Source organism: Clinocottus analis, unplaced genomic scaffold (assembly GCF_023055335.1).
Source record: "Clinocottus analis isolate CAN_PGR_092001 unplaced genomic scaffold, fCliAna1.0.p SCAF_16, whole genome shotgun sequence".
In the NCBI taxonomy this organism is placed as follows: Eukaryota; Metazoa; Chordata; class Actinopteri; order Perciformes; family Cottidae; genus Clinocottus; species Clinocottus analis.
The window spans coordinates 17,763,338-17,788,280 of record NW_027175887.1 but is presented as its reverse complement, the minus strand read 5'-3'; the positions used below and the strand labels follow the sequence as shown (position 1 = coordinate 17,788,280).

The window sequence follows — 24,943 nt, the reverse complement described above, 5'->3', positions numbered from 1 at the left end:
CTCACCGTAACGTTCCACTAGATGGTTAATAAATACTTACTGTGACGCTACGAGCTGGTAGGAGTCTCATGAAGTATGATGGATCCTTGTGGGTTGTATATAAGTACCATGTTGTATATAAATACCTGAAAGATCCAAATGCAAACGGACAGTTTTTTTCCCTCCTCTCCTTCGACTCTACGGGCGTCCGTCATCAGAGGATGTTTCATAAAACGCGTCACACGTCTTAAGCAGAAGTTTATGCGAATAATAATACCCAGCATGCCCTACGCCGAGCAGGTTTAGTCATAAACGTTATAACTTTTACATTTTTGAACCAAACGACACAGTTTTTTGACTGAAGCTGCTCAGCAACAGACCAAGTCTTTGTTTTATCGTGATTCTTTAGGTCTTGACCTCAACAAAGAGTCTGACAGATCTGCAGGTTGTTCAGGTCTTGAACCATCAAGCTGGAAAAACTAGGCGCGGCTCGAAAAGACATTTTTGGGAAATCTTGCTCAGGTCATGCTGGAAGTTCATAGTTATGATCAGGATAAGGTATAAAACAAGCAAAAAATGAAAAATCATTTGGGTTCCTGCGTCTACCTGAACCGCCTCACTGAGTGTAAAGACGAAATATCTCGAGGATCTTTCTTTCCGATCGCAGCAGAAACCCGACGAGCTCGACCGCTGAGCACAGATGTGTTTCCTCTCCTCGCTCATCAGGGATCCTTGTTCGCCTGAAACGAGTCAAACACACGAGTTCCACCTGCAGCCGGACGCGTTGGATCCTCTTCAGCGGAGGAGCTGAGAATAGAGGACTGATGAGGGCTGACGAGTTGGACCGCCGCCAACGCCGAGTTAAAACTATTATCACTGCTGCTGAACACTGAGGCCTGAACCCAAAACAATCGCGCTAATGAAGGCGATTTATGCGAGATTATCTTTCAGAAACTCGCCCGTCGGTTTGTGGACTGAAGATATGAAGCCTTGAGTTCCTCGATCTCACAGTCGCCATTTTGTTTTTTTGCAACCACCAATGAAGTGGCCGCATACGTCTCTCGTGGCAACCTGTCAATCAACTCTTAGCCCCGCCCCTAAAGTGTCCCCTGCTTTATGGTCTGTTTGACTCTAAATGACCACAAATTACTAAATTTAACACATGAAGCATAGACTTCTATACAACCAGAGGAGTCAGGAGAGAATGCAGCTTTAACACATGAAGGATATACTTCTATACAACCAGAGGAGTCAGGAGAGATAATGCAGCTTTAACACATGAAGCATAGACTTCTATACAACCAGAGGAGTCAGGAGAGAATGCAGCTTTAACACATGAAGCATAGACTTCTATACAGCCACAGGAGTCAGGAGAGAGAATGCAGCTTTATTACATGAAGGATATACTTCTATACAGCCACAGGAGTCAGGAGAGAGAATGCATCTTTATTACAAAAGCAAAGACTTCTATACAACCAGAGGAGTCACCCCCTGGTGGTCAGGAGAGAAAATGCAGCTTTAACACATGAAGCATAGACTTCTATACAGCCACAGGAGCCAGGAGAGAGAATGCAGCTTTATGACATGAAGGATAAACTTCTATACAGCCACAGGAGCCAGGAGAGAGAATGCAGCTTTATGACATGAAGGATAGACTTCTATACAGCCACAGGAGCCAGGAGAGAGGATGCAGCTTTATTACATGAAGCAAAGACTTCTATACAGCCACAGCAGAGAGGATGCATAGCCCTGACACTGAGCCCCTGAAGTGCCAGGTTTCCATTTTCAGTTATTAATCCATGAACTCACCAGATTTCTATGAAATGTGAAGTGACTTCCCTCTTTGTGATCACAGTATTTAAAAATATGAATTATACATTTTTTTTTATTTATCAGAGGTTTCTCTGAGAGATGCAGGAGCCGTGTTCATGGAGGGAAATGCAATTAGTGGAGGCAGTCAGCGGGGATCTGGAAGAAAAAAGTCACATTTTGTGATGAGTTCATTAGATTTCAGGGGGAGGAGGAACCGCTCGACAAACAACCGGCGTCGATGCAGCTTAACAAAACAAAACTGGCTCTTGAGTGATTAAAACATGTTGGAAGAGGGATTAGAGAAGGTTAACAGATGCTGCGCTGGCTTTCACAAGAGCCGCCAAACGCTTTGTCTTAAGAGACTCAGACGGGAGGAAAAAAAGTTTTTAATTTGGCTTTTGTTGTTTTGAGGACAAAAACTCTGCTGCTGTGACGTCACCACTCATTAATATTGAGTCTGCAGATGAGAGAGAATGCAGCTTCAACACATGAAGCATAGACTTCTATACAACCAGAGGAGTCGCCCCCTGGTGGTCAGGAGAGAGAATGCAGCTTCAACACATGAAGCATAGACTTCTATACAACCAGAGGAGTCGCCCCCTGGTGGTCAGGAGAGAGAATGCAGCTTCAACACATGAAGCATAGACTTCTATACAACCAGAGGAGTCGCCCCCTGGTGGTCAGGAGAGAGAATGCAGCTTCAACACATGAAGCATAGACTTCTATACAACCAGAGGAGTCGCCCCCTGGTGGTCAGGAGAGAGAATGCAGCTTTAACACATGGAGCATGGACTTCTATACAACCAGAGTCTCTTAGTGTGTAGGGGAGGGGCTGAATGAGCAAAAGCAGCTTTCTACTTACTCTTGGTGGTCTTCTGTATGCGGTAACCATGGCAACACAGCCTCTTTTTTTTTTTTTTTTGCAAGCGGCGCTGCCTGCAGCGTGCACGGCTGCATGGAGGTGAGATACGATGCACACACACACACACACACACACACACACACACACACACAGACTCTGGAGCCTCGTACTCGCTGCGCATGTCAATGTCCTCGCCGCCCGGCTGGAGACGGCGAGCCGGCCCCTCGGGCGCTTCTCACGACGGTCGGTTGACGAGCTTCCTGTCGGGAGGAGCGGCTGTCAGAGTCCTACAACGCCAAAGGGTGAGGGAGGGGGGGCGGGGGGGGGGGGGGGGGGGGAGGAAGGAAAATAAACAAAAACAAGAGGGAGGAGAAAATAAATCCTTCACGGTTCAGCTGGATTCACCTGAAGCGAGATATCACATGAAGAAATCAAATCTCTGAATCGCTGAGCGAGCGCCGTCCTCTGAGGAGCGAGCGGCGGCCGCAGAGCGCTCTCATTACATCGGAGGTTAAACGATGTCGACTTTTAAGACCCGAGTGCGTTTGATTTGGGCGCCGCGCCGGTGACGAATGACCGAAGAAAAGATCTGAAGCTGATCCGTATCTGGATGATGAAACCGGCTCGGACCCGGTGTGGCGCCGGTGGATAGCGGCTCCACGTGGCGTTTGGGTTATTATAAACAAATTACAGACCAGAAGGTCAACCACACGATGACCCTCAACCTCCAAAAAGTTCCCGAGCGTGAAGCTTCAGTGGAGCTCCCAGAGGGCTGCATGAGACGTGTGCAGCAGCTGTGGGCGCCATCTTGTTTTTGTGTAGCCTGTGTTTGTGCATGTTGCTGTGTAAGGAAGCAGCTAGTAGCTCTCAGCAGTGTACTCATGAATGTCCAGACAAAATATCACCAGAGTGAAAAAAAAACAAGTTCAGAAGTCACGTGGATCAAGCTCGGTCCTCACTCGGAGAACCTGAGGTTACAATGTAACCAGCCTAACGTCCTTTGATATAAATTTAACCTTTTTGAACCGAACGACTCAGTTTTTTGACTGAAACTCCTTCCTAACAGGACAAGACTTTGTTTTATTGTGATTTTTGTTGCAGGTTCTGATTCTTTAGGTCCTAATCTTTCCATAAAGGTGTCTTATTGACGCTCCAGGAGGCTTTTTTGGGAATCTGGTTCACATCATGCTGAATGTTCATAGTTACCATCAAAGTGATTTCTTTTTTTTGCAGATTGCATTTTTTTCCCAAGACTTTGCTGAACAAATACACACAATAAACACAAGTATTGGGACTAATGCAATGACTCAAACAGGGAAAAAGAGGTTTACTGTTGGAATAACGAGAAAATCGAGAGTTTAAAAGAAGTTAATTGCAGGCTAAGCTAATAGACATGAACACTGTTTGGTTTCCGTTGGCTGAACGAGGCTGTTGGCGGCTTTGGCGGCGGTTTCAGTTACTGGGAGAGAGAGAGAGAGAGAGAGAGAGAGAGAGAGAGAGAGAGAGAGAGAGAGAGAACATTTCCATTTAAAGTCTCCAGTTAGTTGAATTGATTCCACGTTAAGCTCAGTCACCAGAGACCGTCACACAAACAGGAAGTGGGGTCGGGGGTAGTGTGTAAATATTTGAGCTCGGTCAAACTCCAACTGCAACTATTGCCGGTGAACTGAATCCCATCGCAATCAAGTTTGTTTTTTTTGTGTGTATTGTTAAAAACCTTTTTTGCATTTTCACTCTGGAAGCAATATTGCCTCCAACACGAGGAGCGCGGCGGCGGCGGCGGCGGCGGCGGCGGCGGCGGCGGCGGCGGCGGTGGAGAATAGCTGGTGTTGCATTGTGCAACACAGACCATTACAGGAGCCGCGGAGACTATCATGACTCGCATTAGATTAGACCCGGCCTCCTCTCGCCGTCCCCGGGGCCACATTCGTCTTGTGGCAGTCACCAAATATTGACCGTAATGGTGACAAATGCGCTCTGCATAGTGCGACACTTTCCAGCGTACATATATTGTGCTTTCCCTCTCTTCCTGTACGCGGCCAGTTCATTACTGGAATTCATTATATGTGCAGGACGGCCTGCGGGGGGGGGGGGGGGGGTGACGCCGTGAGAATTGAAAGGCACCAATTTACTTTTAACAATATGCAAGGCTCCCCTAATCCCTCGCCGTGGACCTCATCAGTGAAAGGGATGGCTGCGTGAATATGCAGCCCATGAATCTTTAACCCAGCCGGCGCTCCACTTCCACTTCGCTCGTTTAAATAGAAGAGACCCACAAAAAAAAACAAAAAAACGCACCCACAGTTGTAGAAGTTTCTTCTTCTTCTTTTTCTTCTTTTGTGCTGAAATTCAAAAAGTGATCGATCCTGAGAAAAGCAAAAGGTTACGCGAGCTGCTCCAGGTTAGCGTCCCGGAGGCGCCACATGGCGGTTTATGTAACTCGTGGGCGGGTTTTCGCCCGTGCGGCGCGCGACACCCCGAGCCTGGTGTGCTGCCCTAGTTTAAGGGGTATTTTAAGAGTTCCCACACGGCTTCCTTTGCCCTCGTCTCCTCCTCCAGTTCAGCCTTTTTTAATGTTTTTTCTCCTCCTCTTGTAAAGCTTCCTCTCTTCGGCGTCGGGCCGGAGAGAAGCGGGACGATTGTTACGCCAACAAGTCGTCAGACGACCTCTTTTAGCTCACGCCGGCCGCCCGAACTCCCGTTTGAGTGCGAATCCTTTGGACCCGGTCGACGCGCGACCTTTTTTACTTTTTTATTATTCTCATTTAGTGATGCAGTGAATCAACTGCGGAGAGTCTTCTGCACATTAAAACCGACAAAGTGCGTCACAGACGCACAAAAAATGACATTATCCTGGAAATGATGAGGTGAAACGCCAAAAGCGTGATAGATTTAAAAGTATAAACGCAATTAAGGTCGCAATCGCCAGTGAGACATTGACCTCACCGTCCTCGTTCTGGACGCCCCGTTATTTAAATGGCGAGGAGCGCATCTGGTCCCACGACCGTTTCAGACTGGACCGGATCCACACGGCCCAAGGTCGACCACCTGCCGGCCGCACATTCGCTGTGTTTTAATGGGTTTAGGGGACGTTCGATGCCAGTTTCGGAGACGGAGACGATGAAAAACGTGTGTGGAAAGCGGCAAAGCGGCACGCGGGGAGCTTTATGAGCCGATCAGAGCAACCGGCCTGGAATGAAGAGTCGGATGTGGAATGAGGAGCGGGTCAGCTGGATGGACGGGTCAAACGAACACAGGACTTTCACCCAGGACGCCGCCGGTCGAGTGCGAAACCAAGTTTTTTATCCCACTTTTGCGATGTAACTTGTGCACTTATGGCGACTTCGAGGATCTTTCACCTGGCGGTGGTTGTGGCGCCCCGTGTGGACTAACGCGGTAGTGCCTTCGAGCACCAGGGTCCTTTTAGAAAACCTCTCATTTCACCGTCTGACAAGACGAGCGCGAACGGACGCCAGAGCGAGCGCCGGTGAGGGTTTTGGGAGTGAGAAAGGTCTCAGACTGCCGGCCTGAAGGTCACATTGTGGTTCATACATGTCGATCGAGCCGGTACTCACTCGGAGAACCGAGGTTACAATGTAACCTCACGTCCTTCAAAGACTTAAAGACAATTTACTGGGAGAATAACGAGAAAATCGAGAGTTTAAAGAAGTTAATTGCAGTCTATATGTATGTATGTGTCTGTGATTGCGTGTGAAGTCACGTGTGAAGACCTTTCCGTGTGAAAGAAGTTCTCCCTTCAGTCCTCTGGAGGAGAAGCAGCGACTCGTTGGTTTAATGATGCGGCCCAGCGGCGGCTCGCGGTTAATGTTTCTGCTCCCGTCGCCATTTTTATCTTCTGATGTGATTTTCGATGAATGCAACATTTCAACGGCGTCACGACGAGCGCCGGAGTCATTTCAATGACTTCACGCACACGTTTCAATCTTATTTTGAAAGAGTCTTTTTATGTGTTGTTTCTTCTTCTCTCTGCGACCTGAAGGACGTTTGTTCTTCTTTCAAACGGCGATCTCCAGTCTGGTTTCATCCGGAGATGAGTTACACGTTGGAGATGTCTGAGCTGGATTGTTTTAATCGGACGTGGCGCTCGGTGTTTCGCTTCGTCAGCAGTGGAGGCGGCGAGCCGGCCGGTTCATGGCTTCAGACTCCTGATCAGCATTTCTGGGAGGGAAGTTAGCGGAGACCTTTTTTTTTTTCTTCTCTTTTGCAATTAAATTTTAAATCTCCTCCTCCTTTCAATTATTTGAAGAGCTTCCATCTTGATGACTCGTCAACCAGATAATTTCAAAAAGTTAATCTACGACCTCCATCGACCTCCACGAGCAAACTGATGAGAACGCTTCACCGGCGCAGACGCAGGAATTAACTGTTTGATCCACAAGTATTCAAGCAGAGACCATAAACATCCACCATCTGAATCATCTCTGACTCTTTACACCGTGGACACTCAACGTGTCTTCCACACGGACTCGAACCACCGACCCTCCCATTGAAAGACCGGCATGCTAACCGCTCCCCTCACTTCGCTAGCTTACCTGCAACTCCAGAGCGACAGTGTTTTGTGAAAACTGCCTTCGATCTGCAAAAGAAAGCTTTACCAGAATGATACGGGGAGTATTTCATATTTCTTATGTCTACTTTCAGTGATGTGGTTTATCTTTACGGCTGGAATAAAGTGGCGCCGCTCGCTCGCGGCGGCGGCCTCCATCAGCGGAGCAACGGGAACGGCACAGGGCTTCATTAGCAGCAGATACACTTATTTACGGTCTATATACTTCTGCTCTGTGAAGCGGCTCATTGCTGCCTCCTGTCCAATTTTACACCCCCCCAAAAAAAAAGCTCATCTTCAGATTCCCTCTTCGCAATCCTCAAAGCTCCTTGTTTTGACACCGCCGCCCGCCGGAACGCCAGACAGCGAGCTCGCGTCGCTACATGGATTCCAATCACGCGCCGCCCGCCAGGATCCTCATCTCCAAAGCCGCCGTAACCCCACGAACCCGCAGACGGATGCGTCTGGCACCCTAAAATGAACCGAGGCGGCGGGGAGGCGGGCGCGCCAGGCGCTCTGAGGGCTTGTTAGTGCATCACTCCGTCTTGTGGATGTTGTTTTTGCTCCAGCACATCGCAGAGGTGTGTGTGTGTGTGTGTGTGTTTTTGTTTTTTCAACTCCCTCGCACACCGATTCCTCCGGCATTTTCATCTCTCACTCTTTTTTTTTGGCTCGGGCTCAGTTTTTATTTAGTTTTCATCTATCAGATCCAAGAAGTGCAATTTCCTGCTTCTCTTTCTTCAATATATATATAAAGTGCCGTCTGCGCGTGTTCGCAGTGTGTAGATGCGCTGCGGAAATCTTCAGCTCCGGTTAAATGCAATATCTCTCACATTGAATAATGCATTTCTGGGGTTTAAGTAAAAAAAGAGCAGAACAGGAGAAGCGGCGCCGCCTCTCTTTCCTGCGTGGAATTAAAGAGCGAGACGTTTGGTTGGAGGAGCGACACGAAGGCGTGAGATGGAGACGGTGAACGGGCGCCGAGGCCGGCGGCGGGAGTCTCCACGAGGTCGCCGGCGCTTCATTGGCTCCACGCCGCGAGGCGCCGGCGTCCCCGGAGCGATCGCCACTCGTTTGGTTTCTCCCTGTGTTCATGCGTAGAGAAGCGAAAGCACGAGTTTGCTTTTTCTTTCTGGTGCAGCTTTTATTTAATATGAGGGGCCTTTGTGGTTCCTGCAGGATGCCCGATGCCGTGCGGCGGCGGCGGCGGCGGTGGAGGGGGGAGGGGGGAGGCGAGCAATCGAGAGGTGTTGTTTGGGCTTTTTAAAAGGCTGGAGCTTTTTGCCTTTGAAGCAACACATCAGGTGCTTAAGTGGGAGAAAGAAAGCAGCTTTTCTTTTTTTCCTCTGGAGGTGGTAGCAGGAGTTGGTTAATGGTGTTACAAATGTCATCACAGCAGGAGGTGTAAATGCTGCCCAGGAAGAAACAAGCCTTCAGAGAGAGAGTTTTGGTGCCTTTGATCGATGGCGCAACGTCGGCAGCGGCTAAAAATGGAAAAATTTCATGGAGGCGGGTTTAGAGCGAGTCGCAGTTTTGCATTTGTTTGAAAGGAACAAAAACGTAAACAAGTCGACCGAACATGTCATGAGGATCATGGATTCACTGAAAGTCCTTCAAAACAAAACACTTTTCTATCTCGAGTCTCGAGTCAAAGACGAGCGGCCCGTCGGTGTCATCTCGTGGGATCTGGAAATCATCGGTTGTTTTAGGATTAACTGCTGCGTTTGGATGTGTTGAACACCATAAGTAATGTACGAGTGAAGTATATGGTTTGGTACATGAGAAAACTTAAATAGCATTCAAATAGCCCCAATGAACCCCAATGGCCCTAACAGGCCCCAATGAACCTATTTGGCCCCAATGAACCTCAATGGCCCCAATGAGCCCCAATGAACCTCTTTGGCCCCAATGAACCTATTTGGCCCCAATGGCTCCAATGAACATTATTGGCCCCAATGAACCTCAATGGCCCCAATGGCCCCAATAAGCCTCTTTGGCCCAAAGGCCTCAATGAGCCCCAATGAACCTCATTGGCCCCAATGGCCCCAATGAGCCTCTTTGGCCCCAATGAACCTATTTGGCCCCAATGGCTCCAATGAACATTATTGGCCCCAATGAACCCCAATGGCCCCAATGGCCCCAATAAGCCTCTTTGGCCCCAATGAGCCTATTTGGCCCCAATGGCTCCAATAAGCCTCTTTGGCCCCAATGAGCCTATTTGGCCCCAATGGCCCCAATGAACCTCAATGGCCCCAATAAGCCTCTTTGGCCCCAATGAGCCTATTTGGCCCCAATGGCCCCAATGAACCTCAATGGCCCCAATGAGCCTATTTGGCCCCAATGAGTGTTTTTTTTCTGGTTGGACCTGAAACCTTTTCATTCCTTTCTGTGTAATCTTCATTTCCTCTGAACCAGAAACATGTAGACTGACATTTACACACCTGAACAACATCTCACATGTGTTTTAACGGCCCTAGTGGCTGCAGAGATTCACACTTTTTAGTTTCGAGGGTGACATTTTCGAGCAGAGGCCTAGAAAACTGGTTGTTTTTTAAAAACGCGAGGAGAGGTTTGAGGGTTTTCCTCTTTGCCGTCGCTCCGGTCAGACCACGTCTTTGCGACTCCTCACCTGTGTTCCTGTCTCTTTGTTTGGCCGCTGAGGGGTTTCTTGGTGCGGCGCAGCACCTTTTCCCGCCCTTATCTCTTGGCTGACCTCCTTTTGTTCGAACCAGACGGCTCTTCAAAAGCCTGCGCGCACAAAAAAAGCCCGACAATCATTTTTACTGTTTCATACACATTCCCATTCTCTTTCAGTCCTCTCTTTCATCTCCAGCCTCTCACCTGCTTCTTATCGCCGGCGTGTTCCCTTTGAATCAGAAAGCTTTGGATCAGATAGGGAGCAGCTATACACATTTGGGTTTTATTTTCTACATTCAGAAACGTTTCTCTCACTCGCTGTGATCAGAAACAATCCCCTTTCTTTCCCGTGGTGGTAATCTGATCTCACATCGCTTCTTTGCCGGCGGGCGACGGGAAACAACACCGGCACCGGATCCTTTCTCTCACATCTGTAACACACACCTTTGGCCCGGAGCCAATGTGGTATTTCAAGCAGAGGATTGTAGAAGAAGAAAGGAAGACTAATTAGTGGTCAGTGACAATGATGGGACACGCGAAGACCTGAGAAACAGGTCAATTAACTCGCTTCCTACTCGCTGCATAGCTTCCTGTCACCATGACTGTACTCATTGTTACCTTCAGTACGGTGTATAGTTTGTGTAACAGCCTCATGATGAGAGTTCTCATCCTCTGGTCTGTGGACGTCCCGTCAGCGTTGGAGGTGGATGTGATCCTTAGAGGTCGTTGGACTCCACACATCGTCAGAAAGCTGAGCCGTGCCGGCGGTGCATACGAGCCCCCGAGGGCGCCCGCCGGACACACATCTCCTCGCACGGATGATGATGATGATGATGATGTAACCGCTGCCTCTGCTGCATCTTCCTCTGTCGGTGCATTTTGAAAAGCGTAGCAAGGAACTTCCTCGTCTTTGAGCGCCGTCTGGAGCCTCCGGCCGCCTCGAGGCGGCGGCTACCAATCTGGACTGAACCAGAAGCGTTTCAGCTCTTCCTCGTTTCTTTTTTTATCCGACCGCATCACCGATAGTTATGCCGCTGGACGCAGGAAGAACGGTTTTTTGGTGTGTGTGTTGCAGCTGCTCGACGATCGCGGCAATCGCCTGGACGTCAGAACGAAACACACTCGGACGCGTACCAAGGTCATTTCAGCTTCACTGATGAATACGTAGCATGCAGTTGGTGAGTGGAGACGTACCGCTGAAGAGTCCATGCTCTAAACATCTCTCCAGGTCGTGCGTCCTCGTCCCGACGTCTTTGGGCACAAACCCAGATCGTCGATGACGTTTGTTAAAGCGTCGTTAGCGTCGTTAGCGTCGTCGCTCCCCGGTGCCTCCTGTAACAAGCAGCGAGAGTGGAAGTGTGTCGGGGTTGTAGCGGCGTGTCGAAGGCGACGGAGGAGCTCGACCACACGCCTCCGTGGCTCTCGCTCCGCAGCCGGCCGGCGCGGCGGCGGCACGTCACCGGCTCAAAAGGAGGCGCCCGGAGGCTCTTTTTGGGCTGGAAGCCAGCAGCTTTTTAATGAGCTGCCCCCGCGACCGCGTACCTGTCGAGGCGTAACCTCCCGCAGGCCGCGTCGTGACACCGGGCGACTCGCGCTGATCTCAACATCCTTCAGGCACGGACGGTTAGACATTAAGAAAGCACAGCGGGATGGAGGGAGGGGGACGGAACAAACGCTTGATTGTATTCAGATTTCCTGAATCCACAATGAAGACATGTGTTGTTGTTGTTTGGCGAAACCATTCGGAGGGTTCCAGCCTTGACATTTGCAAAAAGCCCCACTGCGTCTCGAATTTTTAAACGAGCCGCCCGAGTCGTGCGTCTGAGATTCTCTCACGGAGGAGATCGAGGACGACGACGGCTAATCAATTAGACGCCACTGTGAGGAGCAGATCTTACACTCGGCGTTATTAATCTTAAAGTCTGCTAACAAACACCATTAAGACGTCTCTCGCCGCGCGCCGCCTCTCGGCGCTCGAGCCGTCGTTAATTAGCGCCGATTGTTTACTCGTGGCGGATGATCATTTAATTAGGTAACTTCAGATGGAGGATCCAAATATTTATGGATGGATCGTAACGAGATGAGCAGCGAGCGGCTCCTGCAGCGGCTTAAGGAAGCTTAACTCCGTGGGACAAGTATCAATCACATTTATATGTAAATAGATGTAATTATCTGTTCTAATCATCGCGCATTACTCACGAGAGAGAGAGAGAGAGAGAGAGAGAGAGAGAGAGAGAGAGAGAGAGAGAGAGAGGCCTCGCTGCTTTGATTCTGTGAAAGAGGCAGAAAGTGTGAAGGAGACAAAGCCACTCGAGCCGGGACGCGTTCCAAACTGTAAAATAACACCCGCTTATTAGAAAGTCCTCCTGAGAGAAGAGCCACTAAATGGCGAGACGTTGATGCCGTTTTTCCTTCGAGGAACAGCAAGGTTAGTCTGTTGTTGTTGTTGTTTTCAAACCTCCTGCTCGGGTTTCATGAGCTCACCCGGCAGCTTTCTGGTGTCGCGTTTCCAGGGTTGTTGTCAGCCGTGTAACCGATCTCCACGCGAACACATCGCCTCAACGGGGCTTTTGGTCGTGATCTAAAGGCCCTTTTCGGGTTTTTAAAGGTGCAGTGATTCGGTTCATTGGCGGCATCTAGTGGTGAGCTGGCAGATTGCAGCCAACGTGAACTTCTCCAGCGTGTCAATAGAGACCCCCCCCCCCCCCCAAAAAAGGCGTGAAAATACTATATTATCCGTCTTTGCGTCTTTGTGTAGCCTGTCCGTGCTTTTGGTTTGTCCCTTCTGGGCTACGGTAGGACACACAAAGTCAATGAAAACACATTTTTTAGGTGAAGAAAACTTGCATATTCCATTTCTACCAATATATTACCGTAAGGCTACACATGTTTTTTTGTACCACTATATCTTGGAACGAACATTTTGTGTTTTTTGGGGATTCAACATTCGTCTAATTTCACATTTATCTGTAACTTCCAGTCCGCCTTTCTTCTTCCTGTCTCAAATTTTGAATTCAGCTGATTTCTGTTGGAAACTGTTTAAAATATGATTTCATTTTGCAGGCTGCTAAAACCTGCACAAACAGCACACGCCGTGTCATTCCACAAAGACTGAAACCACGTTCATGGTGACACACGTTCATTTCTATGCAGACGATCCTCATCGCAGAACTCAGTCGGCTCACCGCGGCGCCGCCGTCCGGCTCCTCAAACTCCTTCTGGTTCGGGACGCAGTGGCGGGAGGCAAAGACGGGATGAAAAATAAACGAATAAAGCTCCCGTGCATGTCCAATTAATGGAGAATAAGCTTATTACACAAACAAATAAACTGATAAATGTTTTTGCCCCCCCCCCCGCAGAAAAAAATGGCAAATTGCTCTCAGCTGCAAAATTGCACGGCCGTATTTGCGCCGTTAATCTCATTAGTGCAAAGCTTTCTGGGAATAAGACGGGGCCGATATAACGAGACCCTGCACGTGTTTCACTGGAGGATATAACCTCCACCCTCCGGTCACTGAAACCCACCGCGAAATAAAAGGAGCTTGAGCTTGATAACGTGGAGATTTCTCAACAAAAAAACCCACCCCCTGGCTCTTTTATCGCCGCTGCAGGAATGTGGAGTCACAAGGTCAGCCTGAAGGAGGAAGAGGAGGAGGAGGAGGAGGAGGAGGAGGAAGAGATGGTGGCTCAGCCTGAAGGAGGAGGAGGAGGAGGAAGAGGAGGAGGAGGAAGAGATGGTGGCTCAGCCTCCTTTTGACTGGAAAAAAAGAAAGAAAGGAAAACATGTCAGAAGTGCACGCTGCACTCAGGAGCTGCGACACACGATCCCCAATCGATGAAGGAGAAACGAAGATCCTCGGCCCCCAGGGGCCGCCCGGCCCGAGCGGGAAGCCGTCATGCCGAGCCGGCGGAGAGGAGGGACAGACACACACTGACCCGTCAGAATTATAGATGGCGCTGGAAAGGACGGCACAGACGTGGCCTCCTCTCTCGCTCTCCAGCGGCTCTCGAGGTGTTGAAGTGCCCACCGGAGGAGAGAAACCCAACGAGTGTCCTTCACTGGTTTGCTCAGGGTGACTTTGCGGCTCACTGCGAGTACTTCACGGCGCAATCAAGTCCGCGAACTCGCCGCGGACTCAAGATTCGCCTTCGTCTCGCCCCCGAAGACGCTCCTCGAGAATTGAAGGAAGAGATCGAGACAAAGATCTCCGTGACAAAGCCAAGTCCGCCTCCGTTGAATCGTCTCCTCGGCGGTCGCTTTGTGCCAAACTCCGAAAACCTGGAGCGCGATTACGGAAAAATAACGTAGGTTCTAATTAATTTTGTTGAAATACTCCGCTGCCGTTTTCCTTTAAAAACCAAAACCTGATAAGAAAGTTTTGACTTAATTACTTCTGGCTCGTGTTATTGTCTCGTGTTTGTGCCACAAAACTCAGGAAAGTGTTTCAACCGAGAGGAAGTACAGAAGCTGAGAGCTAATTCCTCTCTCGCGCCGCGTCGGCGAAACCAAAAGAAAAGAAGCCGAATGACTTGAAGAAGCTCTGGAACTTGTCGCGCAGCAGCCGTACAGTTTATTTTACTAAAACATGGATTAATATGCAGGCAGGGAGGTCGATTCTGACTTCTACGCACCAATTTACGACGGAAATATCTTTATTTGTGAAAAGAAAAAACTAAAGATATTACATAACATGTCATGTTATTGCTGCTGAGGCCAACACACACACACACACACACACACACACACACACACACACACACACACACACAGCTGACTTTGAACTCCTCTTTGTTTTGATTAAATGTGCATGTGGCAACTATTCATTAATCTATTTTTAATTAAATTATAAACCGCTGGACTTTAATACATTTCTGCAATAATGTGTTTAATTTGTTTCAGCCGCTCACCTTCAAATCTTTCTGCACAGCGAGTTCTCTCGTTAAAGTTCAGGATGGAAGTCAAAATATTCAGAGAATAAAGATGTAATTTAAATGAGATTAAAGTCAGATTTTGAGTAAGACGTTTCTGGAATGTTACTAAAACAATTCACTAGCGTTCAAAGGTTTGGGGTCACTAAGAAAAGTCTTTTTTTTGTCAATGAAGATATTAAATGAATCATAAATACTCTCTTTACATTGTTAATGTGGTAAAAGACTATTCGAGGTGAAACGTCTGGTTCTTAATGAAATACCTACATCGTGTATAGAGGCTCATTTCCAGCAGCTATTGTGTTTGAGCATCGCCTTAGAAGACAAATGGATGAGGAGAAAACCCTTTAAAACTTTTGAAATCCCTTAAAAACATTTTTTCCAACCTTGAAAAGCCTTTTAAAACCTTGAAAATCATTGAAAACCTTTTTTTAAACCTTTAAAACCCCTTTTAAAAAACCTTTAAAATCCCTTAAAAACTTAAAATCCCTTAAAAAAAAAATTCCAACCTTGAAAAGCCTTTTTAACCTTGAAAACTCTTTAAAAAATATGGTTTCTAACCTTGAAAACCCTTGAAAAACATTTTTTTTAACTAAACCTTGAAACCCCTTAAAAACACTTTAAACCCATTTTTTTTAACCTTGAAAATCCTTGAAAAATATATTTTTTAAAACCCTTGAAAACATTTTTTTAAACCTTGAAAACCCTTAAAATGCTCTCAAAATGGCCAGAAAGAGAACTTTCATGTGAAACTCTCCAGTCTGCTCTGGTTAGAAATGGAGGATATTCTATGATAAAAAATATGTCCGAGTGACCCCAAACTTTTGAAAAAGTAGTGTAAATATAAATAAAAGTATATCGTAGGAACCATAAGGAAAGAAAATGGACTCCTCCTTTTATTTCAATACATGTTCAGCCTTTGTTGGGTCCGGGCCTCCAGTCCATCAGGTGTGTGACGTCCTAACAGCGGTCCATGTTGCAGCGCCAGCATCCAGACTGTGCATGTGCATATTTGTGTCATGTGTTGTGCAGGTTTCTCCCCTTCAGGAACCCACGGAGTCCCGTATTCCTCGGCAAGGATAACGGCAGCTTTGTATGATGTTACTTCTGACATATCGGAGAAGACATCAGATAAATCTGTGCTTATCCTTGTCAGTAAGTCACAGACTCCCTCCTCCCCACCTCCCCCCTCCCTCCCCCCACGACCCCCGGGGACGCCGGCGGTCCGGCTCGCCACACCGTGAGGGTAAGACATCGAGCAGCGAGGCGGCGGCGGCCGTCCGTCTGCAGCTTGTGAGAACCGGTTCATCAAAATAAGTTCACCTGTGGACAGAATCAAGACGCATTCAAGTGCAGAAAGAAAACACCAGAATTAGGTCGAGTGCACAAAGTGGAAGATGTTGTTTCATTGATGAAAACGAGGGCAGATGTGGTACCAGATGCGGTTGAAGACGAGCAGATGAAAGCACGAGCCGCATGCGTCACATACGCTCGCTTCTCTTTTGGTTTCGCTTCAGCACTGGAGCTTTTTGCAACAACACAATCTGCACTGAACAGCAGTGGAAATACAGAGAACTCTGGAAAAGACTGTAACCACATGAGACAAACATTAGAAACGATGCACTGCTAATAAAGTGTTTATTAGTTTGAGGTTTGGCTCGTCTTCCTCTGCAAACAGTTAACTGGAGGACTGGCTCCTCCCACATCTTTAGCTCCTCCCACTCCCATAACAGCCCAAAAGATTCACATTTTATATTTGCAGATTATCTAAAAAATTGTGCTTATCTTTGCATTAGAAACCTGGCTATAGATTGAGAGTTTGTGTCCGATTTCAGCAATACAATAAAAAAAAACCTCAATCACTTCTATAATGTTATGTATAATTACCGTAATGTTATGTATAATTACCGTAATGTTATGTATAATCACCATTTTGTTTCATTTCATTCATTAAAGCCAAGACGAGTCTGTTTCTACATCTTATCAAAACTTTTTTTCATAGATGTAACTTTAGTTGTTGTTTTTTTTGTTTTTATTTTAACAAAGATGACTTTCCTGTTCTCAATTCTGTGTGAACAAATACGACGTTAATCCATTTGAATAAAAGACAATGAAGCTTAAACCGGCGCCGGCCGTGACCGGAGGCGTCACGTCTTCCAGTTCGTCCATTCGCGTGATCGTGAACGAACGCCTGCGGGGAATTCTCTTCAAAAAATTTGGTACAAACGTCCACTTTGACCATCAAGCTAAATGCTAATGTAGCGTAACTAACTCATATGCTAATTGTGACATTTTGGACCGACGCAAATGTAACGAGGCGGACAGCTGCGAGGCGCTCATGCTTCCTCTAAACTATTTACCCTTGAGCTTGTAATGTCTCTTGTTTGTATTCACTGTGAGGAAGTTACTCATCAATGAGCTGAAAGGATCATCAACTGTGATGTTGGAAAGGAAAAAAACGTCCGGAGCAAAAAAACAACATGGCGGGTTCGTCCAAAAGTGAGAGGAGAATATTCTGCAACACCAGAAACGAGCAAAAAAAGACAAACTAACGAGTGAATTAGACAAAATACTGTAAAAGTTGGGTGACAAGCCGCTACTAACCTTTGATGGTTGTCACTGCTAGCTCCCCGCTGTAGTAAGCTAGCGCTGCTGCTAGCAGGAGAGCTAGCTGGCTGTAACCCAACTTTTCAATACACAAGAAACCAATTAAATCAAAGGACACGTGTGGACGGACTCGATAGCGAGCTGGAAGCTACACAACTTCTTTCTCATGTCCTGTTGTGTGCTTCCTCGCTTCCTCACTTCCTCAATTCCTCGCTCCTCCGACTTTGAGACCCTTGAAATTGACCTCGGCGCTCCGTCATGAAGGACGTCCCGATTCCTAAAAGGCGACGGCGAGGAGCGAGGAAACACCGGCGGATCCCTTTTGAGGAACCTAAACAGATAAAGGACTCAAGGAAAGGACTTAAGGAGGCACAAAATTAGAAAGACCCCCCCTCCCCTCTCCCAGGAACACAGCGAGGCCGACGAGACAAATGATGCTGGTTAAAAATGGATGGAAGACCACAAAGACAGGAAGTGAAACAAACAGGACCCGCAAGGCCGAGAACTACACAAAACCCGAGGTCATGACAACGTTTAGCAGATTAAACGGCCTCTTTGTCAGATAGCGACAACATTTCTTTCCATCTTTTGGATTCAGATTCTTTTGTAAACGTCTCCGTCGGAGGTTAAAGTTCTGAGTACCTGGAAGGTAAAAAACTGTCTTTTTCACAACCGCACATAATGTGCAGAAGGGCAAAGCGAGGTGATCCGACCCACCAGGTCCACATGGCGTCTCTCTCTCTCTCTCTCTCTCTCTCTCTCTCTCTCTCTCTCTCTCTCTCTCTTTCTCTCTCTCTCTCTCTCTCGCAGCCGGCATCTGTCCGTCAGCTTCCCCCAGAGCGAGCCGTTTAAAATGGATCTGGGTCACAGCGGGATCCCCCTCCGTCCGCCCGCTGGGACCCGGAGGCGCTCGCTTCGCTTGTGACGGCGCCGCCGGCGCCGCTACGGCCGATCCGTGTGACACACTTCAGCCAGAGCGCTGCTGCGTTACGTATTAAATGTGAGCCGGTTTACGTCCTCTGCACACCTCGCTCATGGAGAGGAGGAATGAATCCTCCACGACGTCTGTTCCACTTCGCTCGGACTTTAGCTCCAGATGAGTCTTCTTTTTTTTAACATTCGTCTCGTACTGGATGATGATTTTTTATTTAAAGATGGCAACATTTAGATTCCACCGGAAAGTTTAAAACACCATTAAAAACACATCAGTGCTTCATCACCATGGACACACTTGGTTGTATAGAAGTCTATGCTTCATGTGTTAAAGCTGCATTCTTTTTAATGACCTCTGGTTGTATAGAAGTCTATGCTTCATGTGTTAAAGCTGCATTCTCTTTCCTGACCACCAGAGGGCGACTCCTCTGGTTGTATAGAAGTCTATGCTTCATGTGTTAAAGCTGAATTCTCTCTCCTGACCACCAGGGGGCGACTCCTTTGGTTGTATAGAAGTCTATGCTTCATGTGTCAAAGCTGCATTCTCTCTCCTGACCAGAAGGGGCGACGCCTTTGGTTGTATAGAAGTCTATGCTTCATGTCTTAAAGCTGCATTCTCTCTCCTGACCACCAGAGGGCGACTCCTCTGGTTGTATAGAAGTCTATATAAATGACTCTCTTGATGTATGTGTGTGCTACAAGGTGATTGACAGGTCCATAGAGACATAGTTTCTCCAGGTCGCTGCATGTCAGTCCTCCCTCCCCCGTCCCTGTGTGCCTCTCTTCTGTCAACCAATAAAAGGTGAAAATAGCACCATAAAAAAAAAGAGAAATACACATTTTTCAGCCTGAAATTGCTTGGCTTGCCCAGAGCTCAACCCAATCCAACACCTCTGGGATGAACTGCATCGCCCACTGAGAGCCAGAGACCCGATCGGCCAGCGTCAGTGTTGGACCTCGCTGGCTCTTCTCTCGTCTCTCTTTGGCTGAACGGGAAAGCCAAAACATCTGGTGGAGGAGAACAATGAAAGCAGCAAAGCAGAACCTTTTGGTTCTGGAACCGATCAACGACGGCCGTGAGCTTTCAGTTTGTCAACGCCGTTGAAAACGTTGGTCAGAATGTTTGCACACGTCACGCGTGTTCGGAGAGAAATAAAAGACTGAATGTCATGAACTGAAACCAAATCATTTCTGCTGGAAGAGGAAGTCAGAACAGATCACATTCTGGTGCCGGAGACATTCGGACATTTCCTTTTTCTCGGCAGTTATAATCCTGATATTGCAGTTGAAGCATCAGCAATAACAGCGACTGGTCGCAGCAGTCAGATGGGTGAGGGATAAAAAGCCTCATACCCTCCCTCATAAACAAAATAAAACATCCTTTTATACAATGTGTGCTCAGTTTAGAGGCAGAGTTGCTGCACAATAGTAGCAATAACAGTGGTATTCCTCATAAAGGGGGATAATTGGATCGCGCACGTGTGAAAGCCCGAGCTGGAGATTATCTCGAAGAAAAAATAAACATCCTCGCCGGGTGATAAACTCTTGAACCTTGCTCAAACACTCGCTGTACATTTTAATGTGCGGGATTTTAATGTGGCAGCTTCTCAGCTGTGAAAAATAAATAGAGAGAGAGAAAAAAAAGAGAGAGTTTCTGCAATTACACAGATAGTAAAAAGGTTGTTATTTATTTGGTGCCGCTTTCATTTCATAGCAGAGTAAATTAGCTGAGCCTTTCGTTAGCCGCTATAATTGGTCCCTTGATCAAACCTGTGTGATTGGAACGAACAGCTGCGGGGGGAAAACGGACCAAAGCCGTGTTTTATAATTACGGTACAAGGCTACTTAAATCCATTTAACCAGCCTGTTACAATCCTCCTTTTTTCCCCCCCCGAACTGAGTATCGCTTTCAGTCGAGATCGGCAAACAATTTTAAAACTAGAATATTTGTCTTGACGCTGGCTTTGCGTCTCAGCAAAAGTCGGATAGCATTTGTCAGAAATGTCACATCCGCTCTGCCGGGAGTCTTTTATCACTGAAACACAGACGCTGATCTTTAACAGAGGCAAAACACAACCCTGTAGTCAGTTGAAAAGCTCGCTAAAGAGCTTGTGTGTAGGTTTAAGCTATCAGAGATGTTTTATTTATTTTTTTATCATCTTTAGCTCCCTCATCGGATGATAAATGATCATATTTAAATGCAAATAAGCCACGGCTATATCGCATATCCGTGTTTTGTTTGCTCCGCTTGTTCAGAAACACAAAAAGCTTAATTGAATTAAGGCAATATTTTCACTGTGGAAATTATTCAAACTCCCGGAGCTGCGTGGCGTCTCTTTGTTCTTTAACCACTCAAAACAACGGGTAACGATATTAGCGCAGCATCAAATGACTCACTTAAGAGCCCAAAGATGGATCACCGCGAGGACTCGTGTGTTACCGGATAAGGAGGCCGTGATCAATCACTTTGGGGGGTAGAAGCGGCGGCGGCGCTCTGTGGATTCTGTCAAATGAAGAAACGCTTGGCGATGCCACAACTGAGCCGTGACAGGTTTACCCGCTCACTCGAGACGCTCGCGGCCAATTAAATATCTCGTATCTGGCAAAAAACACCGACACCGACTGGACGGAGAAGCCTCTTGACTCGCACGTCAGACTGCTTGTTGACGAGATTTTTACTGGAGGAAAAAAAAAAAAGGTTCTATACAGCCCCAGAAAAAAAGGTGTTAAAGTCACGGCACGTCCGTTATATAACGCACATATTGCACCACCCAGCAACAGCGCATCGATCGCAGAATCGGCGCTCACGTGCCGACGTGTCCTTGGCCAAGACATGTATGTATGTCTCAGTGCATGAACGGCTGTGTGCATGGCGTGTGTTGTGAGAGCGTGTTGCGTGGTTTAAGACTAGAAAAGCGTTACACAAGTACAAATCTCCATTTGTTGTGCTAAAGTCCTTTGAAAAGGTCTTTTTTTTTTTTATCAAATCCCAGAATGTGTTTTTCTTGACACTGTATCTGGATCATCGGGCGTCTGACCTCCTTCATTAAAGATTCCTACAAAGAGTGAAAAACAGCTTGGGGGAAGGTTGAAGCGTTCATATTTATCCTTGTAACCTGCAAACGTTACAACATATATCCCATTTTCAAGCCAGGAAGAATCTAGCAGTCCGGTTTCAGACGCCCTTAAATTGAATAGGATGGTCCCAATGTTAAAGACGTATTGTATTCCCCAATGAAACAGAGATACAAGAGGGATTAGAATAAAACCCTTAGCATTTGATTGGACCACTAGAAAGCGGGGGGCTTAGGAGCTACAAAGGGCCGTTTGACCGTTTCCTCGAATGAATTAAACCCGCAGTCACATTGTTTTGGAACTATGGAAATAAAAAACCGTTTGTCTCCTGATGTCCAACCACACGTCTTCCTCATTTCGCTCCGTCTAGCTCACACGAACGATTTGTGTCGAGCTCGTCGCCCCAAAGTCTCATTTGACTGAATGACTTCCTCGTGAACGCCTCTCGGAGCAGAAAGACTCGTCACACGTTTGGCGAATAAAAAGAGATGAATGAACACTTAACACAGGGACGCAGGATTAAAAAGTGGAAATTGTATTTTTCATTTCACTGCGACTCGACCTTGGTGTCGGATGAAGTGGCGCCCAAACAATGGAGACGATGCACTTCAACTACGGCGTTACCTTCAGAGTTCCTGAACGCAATTTCATTCATCATCGTCTCCAGACAGAAGACCTCCGGTCGAACAAGCAAAGTGCCGCAGGATGGTTGAGGCCTTTCTCGTTAGCTAGTCAGTACAGGGTCCATACACATTTTGACCAATGGATTTCCAGGACTTTAGACCAGATGTCCATGACCAAACCATGAAAAATAGGGAAAATTGTAGCATTTAAACTGACAACGAGAATTTCAAAGCGTACAGTGACTTTTCCAGATTTTACATGACCGTAAGAACCTAGTTTGGATACATCCTTGTTTCCTTTCCTCACAAGGAAAGAGGAGTCAAGGCAACTGCCTCTCTTTTGCATCACAGCAGCCTCCTCATTCCTTGAGATGCATTTTCTTTTGAAAAGGGGAAACCTTTTAAGATCAATCGACGATGAAATCTTAAAGACAAATGGTTAGCTAACGGAGAAGTTAAAGGTGCAAAATATATACTTTTCTCATTATATTTTCTTCGGCATCAACCACAGTCTGATGACACAGCTGATTGTCTTCTCGTCACCTGAAACCATTGTCTTAAAGTGAAGTATTAACTCTGTTCTTCTTCTCACAATAGGAAACCATCACCACGAGTACCAGCACAGCCACCTGGACCTGACGGCGCTCACACCTAAACTGGGTAAGAAACCGTGTCGTCGACATGTTGCTGCGTAGACCTGAAATAACAGAAACGGTGTGGGACGCATGTGGAAAAGTTTTAAATGCTAAAAATAAAACTCCTGGATACCTGTGAGTCCGTAATTAGGGGACCCTAGGGCGCACATGACCTTGATATGAATACCAGACCCTATTGTCCTTGGTCTCTAAAGAATCCACAACTCCTTGCCTTTACAAAAAATATATATGTAATTTTACTTATTTTTTGCATGAATATGATTAAAAGTTAAGAGTCTGAGCAAGAAATGACTCCTCGATCGCTCCCAGAGTTTTTTAATTGTTTTGTTCGGTGCCTTCCCATCGTGGTACAGAGTAACACTGCACATCTTTAGAAAGATTACGACCTCAGGCATACAAATCTGCAATAAACACAAGTAATGACAAGCATTTTCAAAAAAGTTTCAGTTCAGAAATAAAAAATAAAATGACCTTCGAGCTTTTCCTTGGTTCCAACATGACAAACAACTTCCATAACTGACCGTCTCCTTCGGCGTGTGTCATGTGACGAGCTCTCAGACGAGTCTGAGGACCAATGAGATCGCAGAACCTTGAAAACTTACTCTGGTTTAAACGTACGTGTATCTTCTCACGAGGGTTTCAGTACTTTAGTACTTTAAATCAATTAGATTGGAACGGTGGATGATGAGATAGAAGAGTTTTAGTTTTGAAAAAGCACACTTCCTCATGTGAGGATATGGCAGAGATTGACCCGACTTCACTTTTCCCCAAATGACTCGAAGTGAAAGTGAGCCAAACAATTGTTTTGATAAACTTTAGTTTTCCCCAATTTCAAGGACATAAAGTATATATTTCACGGGGAAATTAAAATCTAAAGGAGCTGATAAAGAAGTCCTGGTGTTTGGGGGGGGAAATGAAAAGCTAAACGTATTTGATAATCAAAGGATCGTCTGCACGATTTGCTGCAGTTATTGAAAACTCAATTACTGTTATTGCGTCCCATCTATTTCTCTGAATGTGATTTTGTGTGAAGGGGAGATCGGCTTTCAGTGCGACGCCACCGAACGCCGCCGCACCCAAATGAACCGCAGGAAGAAAAGAGGGAGTCTGGCGTGACTTCATATTCAGTATTCATACATTTAAAGATCTTCCTTTGTGATATTCTAAAAAAAAAAACAACGCAGAGGCCGTTGAGTCACAAGAGCAACTTTTTCCCCGCCGTTAATGGAGCGTCCACTTCCTGCCTCTTAAAACATCGCGCGCCCCTTTCACAGAGAAAATGGGTTTCAAAAGTACTTTCAGCTCCAAATAAAACTCTTCAAACCGCACTTTTGAAGTCTCTCTTAGCTCCTGATGAGAGACGGTCGCTTGTTCTGCATAATTTAAAATTTTTGCTGGTTTTGGACTCGTGTGTTTTAAGTTTGAACCCTCGCCAACGTTGGCTTTGAACCTCCGGTACACGGGCGGTTGAGGTTGAACCTCCGGTACACGGGCAGTTTAGATTCAACCTCCGGTACGCGGGCGGTTTAGCTTGAACCTCCGGTACACGGGCAGTTTAGATTCAACCTCCGGTACACGGGCAGTTTAGGCTGAACCTCCGGTACACGGGCAGTTTAGGCTGAACCTCCGGTACACGGGTAGTTTAGATTCAACCTCCGGTACACGGGCGGTTGAGCTTGAACCTTTGTGTGCAAAGTGATTGTTTTTGATCCTTTCTTTTCTCACTTGGATTTGTTAGCCCACCGACAAATGAGACACGGTAAGTAATACACATACGCACAGTGTTTATGTGTATTTTCTTTTTTTTTCATTAGACATATATATATATATATATCGTAGAGATAAAACATATTAAAAAAAAGTCTTAACCTGCCACACTGGGGTTCTTTTTTTCTTGTTTTTATTCTCTGTTTAAGTGCATGTGTATCTTGTGTATCTTATTGTCGCTGTCACAACAATTCACGCTGCTCCCATGACCTTTTTAGTCCGATGTCAAATAACCTTCACACAGTCTTTACTCTTTCACTCCGACTAACCTCTCCATCTTCCACGCACGGACACACACACAGACAGACACACACGGACAGACACATGGACAGACACACACGGACAGACACACACTGACATGCTCAGTGGACGTCTCCCCTCTGCACCATATGTTCCTCGGTGTTGTGTGTCCCTGTCCTCCTTGCTGTCGTCACCCTCCTCGTCCTATTTTTAAATCCAGCACCAGAGTCCCGGCCCGTTTCCCTCCCTCCTACCT

The 24,943-nt window shown here is 46.8% G+C and overlaps 1 protein-coding gene across 5 annotated transcripts in view; it reads left to right on the top strand.

Annotated features, from left to right (window-relative positions):
* The window catches only part of LOC137786461 (protein shisa-6), a 61,950-nt gene that overhangs the window by 26,583 nt on the left and 10,424 nt on the right, over positions 1 to 24,943 (top strand). For 3 of the 5 annotated variants that reach the window (XM_068578366.1, XM_068578364.1, XM_068578362.1), the window contains exons 6-7: positions 22,622 to 22,684; positions 24,419 to 24,439. In XM_068578366.1, the coding sequence (XP_068434467.1) occupies positions 22,622 to 22,684; positions 24,419 to 24,439 (84 nt within the window). The remainder of the gene's footprint in view (positions 1 to 22,621; positions 22,685 to 24,418; positions 24,440 to 24,943) is intronic. The other 2 variants (XM_068578365.1, XM_068578363.1) reach the window with 1 other exon arrangement.